We start from the raw sequence: 12,700 nt of genomic DNA on the forward strand, positions 1-12,700 counted from the left end.
GGTGGCGGGGTGGGGGGTATGGACCTAACGAGGAAGTTGCAGAGGGAATGGTCTCTGTAGAATAGGAGTGGGGAAAGAAATTTATCTCTGGTGGTGGGGTCTGTTTGTGGAAGAGGATGATGCAATGTATTCAGAGGTTGGTGGGGTGGAAGGTGAGGACAGGGGGTTCTGTCCTTGTTGCGATTGGAGGGATGGGGTTCAAGGGCAGAGGTATGACAAGTGGAGGAGATGCACTAGAAGCCATCTGGGATGTTTTGGAGTGGAATTGGCCTCCTGGGAGCAGATGTGGCAGAGGCAGAGGAATTAGGAGTAAGAGATAGCAATTTTACAGGAGGGAGGAGTGGGAGGCGGTGTAGTCCAGGTAGCTGTGAGAATCACTGGGTTTGAAGTAGATGTCCATATTGAGTTGGTCACTTGAAATGGAGATGGAGTGGTCCAGGAGGGGAAAGAAGGTGTCCAGAATGGTCCGAGTGAACTTGACGTCAGGGTGGAAGGTGTTTGTGAAGTTGATGAACTGTTCAACCTCCTGATGGGAGCAGTATGTAGGTAATGCCAGGTTTCCCATCCAGTTTTATTCCTCTGTTTTGTCTTTGTAGCAGGGTTAGATACAATGGAGTGATTTTAAGCAGGCCAGTTAAGAGTCCATAAAACATTATAACAGAAATTAGGCCATTCAGCCCATCGAGTCTGCTCCACCATTCAATCATGGCTGATAGGTTTCGTAACCCCATTCTCCCGCTTTCTCCCCATATCTCTTGATCCCCTTCATCTTCAAGAACCTATCAATCTCTTTGTTAAATATACTCATTGACCTGGCCTTAATAGTCTTTTGTGGAAATGAATTCCATAGAATCACCACTCTCTGGCTGAAAATGTTTCTCCTTATCTCCGTTCTAAAAGGTCTTCCCTTTAAGGCTATGCCAATGGGTCCTAGTCTCTCCTGCCAATGGAAACATTTTCCCAACATAACCTCTGTCCAGGCCTTTCAGTACTCTGTAAGTTTCAATTAGATCACTCCTCATCCTTCTAGACTCCATCGAGTTTAGACACAGAGTCCTCAAATGTTCCTCTTATGTTAAGCTTTTCATTCCTGTGACCATTCCCGTAAACCTCCTCTGAACACTCTCCAGGGCCAGTACCTCCTTCCTGAGATATGGGGTCCAAAACTGCTCACCATACTCTAAATGTGGTCTGCTCAGGGCTTAATAGAGACTCAGAAATACATCCCTGCTTTTATATTTAAGTCCTCTCAAAATAAATGCCATCATTGCATTTGCCTTCCTAACTACTGACTCAGTCTGCAGTGTTTACCTTGAGAGAATCCTAGAACTCCCCAGTCTCTTTGTGCTTCAGAATTCTGAATTTTCTCTCCATTTAGAAAATAGTCCATGCCTCTATTCTTCCTACCAAAGTGCATGACCTCATACTTTCCAATGTTGTACTTCATCTGCCACTTCTTGGACCACTCTTCTACCTTGTCTAAATCCTTCTGCAACCTCTCCACCTCCTCAATGCTACCTGTCCCTCTATCTATCTCGTATCATCTGCAAACTTAGCCAGAATGCCCTCAGTTTCTTTATTTAGATTGTTAATGCACAAAGTGAAAAGTTGTGGTCCCAACACTGAGCCTTGCAGAATACCATTTATTACCGGTGCCATCCTGAAAAGGATTCTTTTATCCCCACTTCTTGCTTTCTGCCAGACAGCCAGGCATTTATCCATGCTAGCACCTTGCTGCTAACACCAAGGGCCCTTACCTTTCTCAGTAGCCTCCTCTGCAGCACCTTGCCAAAGGCCTTCTTGAAGTCCAAGTAGACAACATCTATTGGTTGTCCTTGGTCTAATCTGCTCATTACTTCCTCAAAGAATTCTGGCAGATTTGACAGGCATGACCTCCCCTTGATGAAACCATGCTGACTTTGCCCGATTTTACCATACACGTGCAAGTATTCAGAAATCTCATCCTTCACAATGGATTCCAGGGTTTACCCATGACTAAGGTTTGGCTCATTGGTCTGTAATTTTCCGTCTTTTGCCTTACTCCCCTTTTAAACAGGGGTGTCACTTTTATGATTATTCTGTCCTCTGGGACCCTCCGTGACTCTAGTGATTTCTGGAAGATTACCACTAACACTTCCATTATCTCTTTAGCTATCTCCGTTAGAATTCTGGGGTGTAGTCCACCTGGTCCAGGTGATTGATCCCCCTTCAGGCTATTCAGTTTTTCTAGCACCTTTTCCTTGGTGATGGCCACCACACACAGCTGTGCCCCCTCACTCTCTTGAGTTATTGGAAAATTACTCGTGTCCTCCACCATGAAGGCTGACACGAAGTAATTAATCAGTTCCTCCACCATTTCCTTGTTGCCCACTACTATCTCTCCAGTCTCATTTTCCAGTGGCCCAATGTCCACTTTTGCTCCCCTTTGCCCTTTAAATTTTTAAGAAACTCTTATGGTCTTTCTTTATATTACTGGCCACATTATATACCATTGCCCTTTGCCACATTATATACTTTCTCCTTTGCTTTTATGCTATCCCTGACTTCCCGAGTCAGCCATGGTTGCCTCATTCTCCCTGTACCATGCTTCTATTTCCTCTGGATGAATCTCTGCTGTGTCTCCTGAATTACTCCCAGAAACCTCTGCCATTTCTGTTCTACTGTCTTTCCTGTTAGGCTCTTCTCCCAGAAGATTTTGGCAAGCTCCTCCCTCATGCCTCTGAAGTTGCCTTTATTCAGCTATAATACCATTATCACAGATTCTATCTTCTCCTTCTCAGATTGCAGAGTAAATTCAGTCATGTTATGATCACTGCCTCCTAAGGGTTCCTTCACCTTAAGCTCCCTTAGTCTATCTCACTGCACAACACTAAATCTGTTCCCTAGTGGGCTCCAGCACAAATTGCTCCAAAAGGCCATCTCATAGATATTCCACAAATTCCTTTTCTTGCAGTGCACTACCAACCTGATTTTCCCAGTCCACCTGCATATTGAAATCCCCCATGATCACTGTAACTTTGCCTTTCTGACACATCTTTTCTCGCCCCTGGTGTATCTTGTGCTCCAGTTCCTGACTACTATTTGGAGGCCTTGTGTTTTTTTTCTCACCTTTATGGTTCCTCAATTCTACCCACACAGATTCTACACTATCTAACCCTACTTCATTTCATACTATTGATTTAATTTAATTTCTTACCAATAAGGCAAACCCACCACCTCTGCCCACCTGTCTATCTTTTTGAGAGGATGTATATCCTTTTAATATCCAGCTTCCAATCTGATCCCCTTGCAGCCATGTCTCCATGATGCCCACCATATCATTCCTGCCAATTTCGATATGCACCACAAGCTCATTTACCTTTTTCCTTATACTGTGTACATTCAGATGTCCTGATGTGGCCACCCCTCTTCTCGTTGACATTCATTTGAAGTTTGATTGCCAACCCTTTCCTTACATTCTGTCCTATTTGTGTCTATGCTGGAGTTTTTAGTAACCTCTCCTGAAGTTCTGGACTCTTACTTCCTCCTTTAATTCGGGTTTTCTAATTTCCCATATAAATGAACCCTCTGCAGACACATGTAGACCATAACAGGTAAGGATGGCATATAAAACCTCCTTAGAGGGCATTTTTTTGAAATAATTGATGAAAAGAAATAGTAAATTATATAAATAAATTGTGAAGTTTTTAGAATTGCTAGTTGGTACAAAGTTGCCATTAGTCTAACTTTTTAATTCCAGATGCTATTGGATTCAAGTTCACTGTCTGCCATGATAGGGTTTGGACCCTGGCTCCAGAACTTGGGCCTGGGGTCCTAGATTACTGAACCAGTGATATTACCATACTTACACAGCTTCTCCAGCTGGTTAAATAGTTACACAAATGTTAAGCCAGGAGAAACAGGAATGGTGGATGAGCTATTAAGTATTTGAGAGAATGCCAATATAAAGACTGAGACATCTGTTTTTCTACTTGATAAATGATTCATTGTGCTCCAGGTTTCTTGGATTCAGATTTTTAATATTTTGACTCATGAAGTTCCTAAATCCTTATTTTTGATTTATCATCTCAATCGAGGACAATCACTTCAAGGCCCAAGAGTCTTTCTGGATTACTAGTCTGAGGACAAGGTTGCTGCTGAGTGCTCAGGCAGGACTAACTCTGGATCACACAGCAGGATCACTACTGACAGCTTGAACCGGTTGCTCCTGGGCATTGCCTCGCTCGCCTTCAGATTTTCTCAGCAGAATTTTGTCTGTGTCAATTGTTCATTGAAAAAAGCTTTTGCAAAGAATAGAAGCAGCTTGCAGAATGGCGATTGCACAAAACTGAGTGTTTTTTGAAAAATCTGGCTGTTTTGTATTGTTTCAAACATCAAAGAAATGAAGTATCAGAAATATCTGAATGTGCTGCAAATTTCACTGGGTCTGACTCCATTAAACAGGAGCTCAGTGATGCTTCAGAAAAGGATGTTGTGGTAAGCATCTTCCAGATTCTATAGGGTCACTATAATATAAATTAGTTACTGTTATAAGAATTAAACCATATTGTACTAAAATGGCACTGCGTAGGAGATTCTGTTAAATCTAAGGACAAATATAGGATGTAATGCAGAAATATTTATCATATATTTCTGTTGTGGTTGATCTCCTGTTAGCAGGTCTCAGGATTTAAAACATCAGTAATTTCTGACAGGTGAATTCTTTAAAATGTTTATATTCTTATCATTATTTTCATGCTGAAACAAACTGACTCCTCACTTTGTATGCAACCTGAATTATTTAACATAACATGACCACTACAAGAAGAAGCAGCAGTTCGCATTGCTGTCTTACAGTACCAGGGACTCGGGTTTGATTCCAGCCTTTGATTCCAGTCTGTGCGGAGTTTGTAACGTTGCCCTGTGTCTCTATGAGTTTCCATTAGGTTCTCTGGTTTCTTCTCACAGTCCAAAGATGTGCAAGTTAGATGGATTGGTTACGGTCAATGCTGGGTTACTGGGATGGGGTGGGTCTGGGATGCTCTTTGGAGTGTTGGTGCAGACTCAATGGGCTGAATGGCCTTTATCTGCATTGTAGAGATTCTGAGAAAAGCATTCCCTTTACTGTAATCATCACACATCTGAAATTAACAAAACATTAAAAGTCCTCTGTTGTTTGTAATAGCCAGTTCACTCCAAGCACCTTCAGGAACTCTTCCCTGGTGAGAGATAATACCTGCAGGCCAGTGGGAGGTAGCACCTGCAGAATCTGTCCACCTGTAGGAGTCAGTAAACAAGAAATTAGGGATAGTATTAAGTTGAAAGAAGAGAACTATAAAATTGCCAGAGAAAGAAACATGCCTGAGGACTGGGAGCATTTTAGAATTCAGCAAATGAGGACAAAAAGTAAAATCAAGATGGGGAAAGTATATCACAAGAGAAAAATCGCAAGGAGCATAAAAACTACTGCAGTAGTGTCTAAAAGTATGTAAAGAGAAACAGACTAGAAAAGACAAATGAGGAAATTATAATAGGGAACAGAGAAATGGCAGAAGAATTTAAGCCATATTTTGGTCTGCCTTCGTAAAAAGGGCATATAAATAACCTCCCAAAATGATAAAGAAGCAATTGTCTACTGAGAGGGCAGAATTGAAGGAAATAAATATTCACTCATGGAACATGGGTTTTGTTGGCAGTGTCAGCAGTTAATGACTGTCCTTTGCAGAAATTCACAAAAGATCTTTAGACTGCACTTTGCATCGAGAAGCACAAGAGCAGTATATATATGGACCAACACCACCTGCAAATACCCATCAAGCCACTCACCATTTTGACTTGGAAATATATCAGTTCCTTCATTGCTGCTAAAGGAGTGTTGCCTGGAATTCCCTCCTTAGCTGCTTTGTGGGTGTACCTACACACAGAAGATTGCAGTGGTTCAAGGAGACAGCTCACCACCACCTTCCCAAGGACATCTAGGGACTGGTAATAAATATGGCCCAGGCAATGATGCCCACAATTCAGGAGTGAATCAAGAGGTGTTCTTGTCACCAGTTAATGAAACTAGGCAGGCACATGTGGCAAGCAGTTAGGAAGGAAAATGGCATATTAGCCTTCACTGTAAGAGGAATTGAGTTCAGAAATGGGGATGCCTTATGAAGGCATATGGCATGCTTGCATTCATTGGTCATAACATTGGGTATGTAATTTAGGATGTCATGTTGCGACTGTACAGTAAATTGGTGAGGCCAATTTCAGAATAATGTGTATAATTCGGATTGCCATTCTATAGGAAGGATGTTGTTAAACTTGAGAGGGTGCAGAAAACCTTTACAAAGATATTGCTGGGACCGAGGATCTAAAATCTGGATTTTGGCTGTTGTCAGGAGCAACCATTTAATGCATGCTTTTACTAACTACAAAATGGCTTCTAAATGCAAATAACATAAAATAACATAATAAAAGGGCTTCAGGCTGTAAATTAGCACTGTTTAAAATGGCTTCTCACCCTGCTAAAAGCTGCATTCCTGCTTTGCTGAGCTAGCTGAATTAAAAGATAAAGCAGACAATGGAGTCTTCATAATATGAATCATAACACATTAACTGACCACCCTGACTAACCTTGAACCACGAGTATGAGACAATAATGTGCGTAAGACAATACTGTTTCCCAGGAAATATCATTGGATTAACCTGCTGTCCATTATGTCACCTTATTACATTTCAGTTTTCCTTTGTAATTAAGGTTGTACTGTTTCTTAAAAATATATAAAAATTAGTTATTGTTCATATTCAATTATGCAATTTCTCCAAGGAACACAGAAACTTTTAACCTCTGTGTTGCTGGACAAATCTGCGTCCGGCTGATTCAATTAAACTGTGAAACCTTGCTGAAGCAGATCATACTCCTCGTGATTCCTTTGACCTATTGCAGAACTGAGAGGCCCCTCCCAGGGGTCTAGATCTTCAGGACTGGAGGGTTTGAGCCTAAGGGAGAGGTCAAATTGGTTGGGGCTTTTTTCCCTGGAGCTGTGGAGGCTGAGGGGAGACTTTATAGAGCTTTATAGAATCATGATGGGCATGGCTGAACTGAATATCCAAAATCTTTTTTTTATGGTGGGGGAGTCCAAAGCTAGAGTATATACATTTAAGGTGAGAGGGAAAAAATTTTAAAATGACCATGATTGAATGGTGGAGCAGACTCAATGGGCTGAATGGCCTAATTTCTGTTCTTCTGTCTTGTGGTCTTAGGCTGATACGAGGTATGATAATACCCCTTCAAGAACTGCTGCAGTGAGAGCCAGCTCCTTCAGGAACTGTCCCCCATTGAGAGTGAGCATCTTCAGGAGCTGTATCCCAGTGGACTGAGTGTCAGCAGTTGTAGCTGTGATAAAATAAATTACAAAATTCCCTACCAATTGTCCTAACTTCATCTTGATTACAATTTTCTGAGCTTAATTAGTGAGATTCCTGGAATCTGGTATATTGTGTGAATGAAATTTTCTTTCTGTTCAGGGTGGTTCCAGACTGTGCAACATTGCCTGGTGCTGCAGAAGTTGCCTACCAGCGGAAACTGAAACCATCCTCAAGATGCATAAAGGCCCATGCCCAGTGCTGCAAAAGCCACATGTGCAGAGGATTCATGGAGTTCTGTGTGAGTGCTTGTTGCATTCTAATGTAGCTGGGAATATTGCTTGTCTCAGGTCATTGTGCCTAAATTGGGCGTACAATGTATGAAGAAACTCATTGGAACCCTTGTTCCTCGTTGCCATTTTAAAATGAAATACGAGTTCAGCCCAGTCCATTTGGCTGCTGTCCTTGCTGAAGTTAGTTAGTTAATTGTCATCAACCAAGGAAAGATCCTTGGATATTCTGCTCTATATAGTTTAGTGGCATTGGTATTGTTTGATCAATCTCTTTCTCATCCTGCTGTAACTGAGGGGACATGTTGTTTTGGTAGTAAAATCACTGGACGAATAACTGTTAACCCACACAGAGGTTATAGATTCAAATCCCGCCATGCCCAATGAGGAAGTTTGAATTCAAGAAATACTCTGCCTAAAAAAACTCATCTGCTTCAATAATGGGAGAAAGTGAGGACTCCAGATGCTGGAGATCAGAGTCGAGAGTGCAGTGCTGGAAAAGCGCAACTGGTCAGATAGCATCCGAGGAGCAGGAGAATCAACGTTTCGGGCATTAGCTCTTCATCAATATTGCCCTGTAAGGAAGGAAATCTGCGTTTTTTACCTAGTCTGGCCTACATGTGATTCTAACCAACAGCAATTGCTTTTGGGATAAGTGATGGGCAATAAATGCTGGCCCAGACAATGATACTGACATCCCATGAAACTAAAACTATTTGTGCTCCCATGACCCAGCAGAGGGCAGTGTGTTACTGCATTTTGGGGTTGATGTTTAGACAAAGTTAAAAATCATACGACACCAGCTTACAGTCCAACAGGTTTTTTTTTGGAAGCACTAGCTTTCAGAGCACTGCTCCTTCATCAGGTGGTTGTGGAGTATAAGATCAAGATCACAGAATTTATAGCCAAAGGAATCCTGTGTCATGGAGATATGATATATTAAACAATTTTAGATTAAATCTTTCATCTTTTAGAATGGGATAAACTGGTTTCTGTTCTTTGTTATGCAAATCCCAGAACTCCTTTAAAATTATATTCTCAAGATAGCTCAGTTTTTCTAACAATTGGTATGAAGTCTGTCTGCGTCCCAATGTTGAGTCAGACTGGCAAGCCCTCTGCATAGTTTTATATGATTCATGCAGTTTTTGAGCAAAATAAAGTGTAATTCTGCAAAAACAAATTTACCCCATAAACTTGGCAGGGTGGCAGAGTGAGTGTGCATGTGAGTATGTGCATGTGGGTGTGAGTAAACATGATGCAGTGTGTGTATATGTGTGTGTGTAAGCTTGGTTAAGAGTATGTGAGTATGATGGGGTATTTGCCTGTGAGAGGGTTCATGTGTGGGTGTATGTGTGTGTATATGAAAGAGAGCTTGCGTATGAGAGAAGGTCTCCATGGGTGTGTGTGTATGTAGGAGAGTGTGTGTGTGTGAGAGAGAGTGTATAATGCAGTGGGGTCACCTGCAGTGTGACATGAACCAAAGGTCCAGGTTGAGGCCATTCCCATGGGTACCAAACATGGCTATCAGCTTCTGCTCGGCCACTCTGCATTGTTGTCTGTCCCTAAGTCCACTTGAAGGATGGTCATGTGGAGATCTGAGGCCAAATGTCCTGGACCGCTGAAGTGTTCCCTGATGAGAGGGAATACTCCTGCCTGGTGATTGTTGCGCAGTGTACATTTCATCTGGTGTCATAGCTTCTGCTTAGTCTCTCCAAAGTACCATGTCTCAGGGCATCCTTGCCTGCAGCATATTAGATAGACGATGTTGGCTGAGTCACATGGGTATTCACCATGTACATGGTGGGAGATGACCCCACGTGTAATGGTGGTATCCGTTTTGACACTCTGACACCCTTGCAGCAGCTGCCTTCACAGGTTGTATGGTGTGTTGTCTTGAAGACTGGGCAGTTTGCTGCGAACAATGATCTGTTTAAGGTTTGGTGGTTGTTTAAAGGCGAGAAGTGAAAGCATGGAGAAGGTCTTGACGAGGTGCTCATCGTCATTGACAATGTGTTGCACATCATGAAGAACATGGATGTTCAGTTCCCAGGACGTACTGGACAATGAAGGGTACCCTGTCTGTTGCACCCCATGTCTGTCTCCTGAGGAGGTCCTGAGAAGCTTCAAAGACTATTTTTTGGGGTGCAGCTTCTTTGGACTCTCATTTTCCCAAACAAAAATTGACTAAAACAATGCAAGTTTCCAGCATTTTCAGTGTTTAGTTTTATATTAAACCAGCTTTCTTGTTTTACAAACAAAATTTACACTGCAATATCAGAATCAAATAATTTATTACATTCTCCTGATCAACTGTTTATTATTTTTGGGTTGAAGATGAAATTTGTTGGCATGTTACAATCTGCAACAAAAAAACTTTATTGTGCAATAAAATGGAAGTAAACAAAATAAACAGTATTAAGTTAATATTATAGTTTATAAAGACTTGAGTGGTAAACACAGTTCTATTCCTTTTTTTCCCCTGCAGTCCCATGAGAGTTGTCCTACAAAGTCTTTAAAGTTAATTTATTTTTCCTGGGATCAACTCAAAAGGTACCACAGCTATCCAGAATTCACTTTGATTTGTCTTCAGTGTTTCAGGTATTCATCAAAGTTAGAGATTTAATGGGAGTCCCTATGGTTAAGCAACCCTCTGAAAGATAGATAGATTTCTGAATCAGTAAAGGAATCAAGGGCTATGGGGAAAAGACAGGAAAATAGAATTGAGGATTATCAGATCAACCTTAATCTCATTGAATGGAAGAGCAGACTCGATGGGCTGAATGGCCTACTTATGCTCCTACTTTTTATTGGCTCATGGTCTAATTTCTTGACTGACCTTACAACTGTAGATTCCACAGCTGACACCTGCAACTCTGGTGCAGTGGATTAGAACATCAGATAACATCTTTGGTTTCCAGGAGCCTGCTGCTATAGTTTCAAACTGCAGTCAAGTTCATGACATTCAGAATTCTAACTGCAACAGGTTAACTGACTTGCATTGAGCTGATTTCTTGAGAATTGTTTATTTATCTTACAACTAAACAAAATCTTACCATCTTTGTCTCAAACCCAATACCAGGTCTTGTATTTACTCTTGGTGTAGATCTGGCTGTAACACACACTATAAGCTGTGTTGGGTCTAGAATGACACATCTTTTAGCTGCTTCTGTCAACCAGTCTTGTCCTCTGACTATGTTCTAACTGAATTCACAGAGATAAACTCAAATCAAAACATCTCCAAAAGCTCTATCCATGATAATGTGACATACAAGGTCTTTTCCAGATGTAAATGCAAATTCACTACCTATTAATTCCAACTCTTTCCTTCATTCTAGGAAACCACATCAATAACTGATATGTCTAAAGGAATAACTGCAAATATCACGTCTTCAGGTATTTAGCTAAATCAGACCACCTACTGTATTCATACTCACCCTTTTATTCTGATTAAACGTAGGTTACCTTTTTAACTGTAATTATCTAAAGTCTGTGAGGTATGGCAGCCCGAAGGATTTTCCCAGGATTTTTCCCACTGAAATTAAATTTAAAATGTTGTCACAACACCATGCATGTCTAGCTTGTGGATTTGTATAACTCTTGCAGCTCCCTTTAATATTTTGAGTGGTACAACTTAAAAATAACCAATAGTGAAGCATTTGTTTTAAACAGCATCAAACGTTTGTTTCCCCAATGATTGCTGAAAAATTACAAGTAGATGCGGATCATGTTGATATAAAAAAGGAGGTAATGTTGGAAGTTTTGAAAAGCGTTTAGGTTAGACAAGTCTCCTGACGGGCTGTATACCAGAATACTGAGGAAAGCAGAAGAGGAAATTGCTGGGGCCTTGTATAAAATCGTTGCATCCTCTTTAGTCAAAGGAGAGGTCCCAGAGGACCAGACAACAGCCAATGGTATGCTTTTGTTTAAAAAAGGGCAACAGGGATTATCTGAGAAATTACAGGCTGGTGAGCCTTATGTCAGTGGTAGGGAAATTGTTCGAGAAGATTCTTAGGAACAAGACTTAACTCGCATTCAGAAAACTATGGACTTACTAACGATATGCAGCATGGCTTTGTGTGGGGGAGGTCGTGTCCCACAAACCTAACTGGGTTTTTTGAGGCCGCGACAAAGATGATTATGGGAATACGATGCTGGGTGTTGTCTACATGGACTCTAACATTGCCTTTGACAAGGTTCCCTCACATGAGGCTAGTCCAGAAAATCAAATAGTCTTGAAATCCATGCTGAGCTGGCAAGTTGGATTCAAAATTGGCTTGGTCATAAAAGACAGAGGGTAGTTGTGGAAGAGTGTTTTTCTGAATTCTGTTACCAGTGGTTTTCCATAAGGATCAGTGCTGGGACCTCTGTTGATTGTAATATATATATAAATGATTTCAATGAAAATAGTAGTCTGGTTAGTAAATATGCAAATGACATATTCCAAAATGGAGGGCGGGAAAAATTTCTGGCTGTAAGAGCTGCTCCTTTTTTTGAGGTATTTTAGGTGCTAGAGATGATTTCCTCAAATTCCAGGAGCAGCAATTACTGTTTTATATGCTGATGCATTGTTTTGGAACTTTGGGAAAAAAAAGTCAAAACAACAGCAGTTTAAAAGGGAGAAGAGCAGGCAAAGGAAGCACGTGGTGAGGACAGTGCAGGGGAGAGAGAGAGAGAACCTGCACGGTTACTGTCTTTGCTGTTTGAATTCGTGTATCGCTGGACATCAGAGTGCGTCTGGAAAAATTAACAAACAGTGAAATTCACAACTAATCTTGGAGGAACTGTTGGGCGAAGTTCACAGCACAGAATCAGATAAGTTAATTGTTGTTTTAAGTCTGTCCAAGAGAAAGGCTGCAGTAGTGAGTATAGTGGATTCTTTCTTGATTATATGTTTTTGGAGATAAGTCTCTTGATTAAACTTAAAATATAAGCCATAGCTATTAATTTAACCTAGGGCAGTGTTTGTAGAGGAATAAGACAGTGTTATTTTCTGGGTCTGTAGATTGTAAAGGAGCGAAAATGACCTTTGCAGTGATATGTACTTCTTGTCAGATATGGGAGTTTAAAGAGAGTTTAAG

At 41.1% G+C, this 12,700-nt stretch overlaps 1 protein-coding gene across 4 annotated transcripts in view; it reads left to right on the forward strand.

Moving 5' to 3' along the window:
• tjp1a (tight junction protein 1a) overlaps positions 1–12,700 on the forward strand; it is a 277,102-nt gene that overhangs the window by 15,028 nt on the left and 249,374 nt on the right. For all 4 annotated transcript variants that reach the window (XM_043680310.1, XM_043680311.1, XM_043680312.1 and 1 more), the window contains exon 2: positions 7,495–7,633. In XM_043680310.1, coding sequence (XP_043536245.1) covers positions 7,495–7,633 — 139 coding nt within the window. The remainder of the gene's footprint in view (positions 1–7,494; positions 7,634–12,700) is intronic.

The sequence above is a fragment of the Chiloscyllium plagiosum genome, chromosome 40 (genome assembly GCF_004010195.1).
Source record: "Chiloscyllium plagiosum isolate BGI_BamShark_2017 chromosome 40, ASM401019v2, whole genome shotgun sequence".
In the NCBI taxonomy this organism is placed as follows: domain Eukaryota; kingdom Metazoa; phylum Chordata; class Chondrichthyes; order Orectolobiformes; family Hemiscylliidae; genus Chiloscyllium; species Chiloscyllium plagiosum.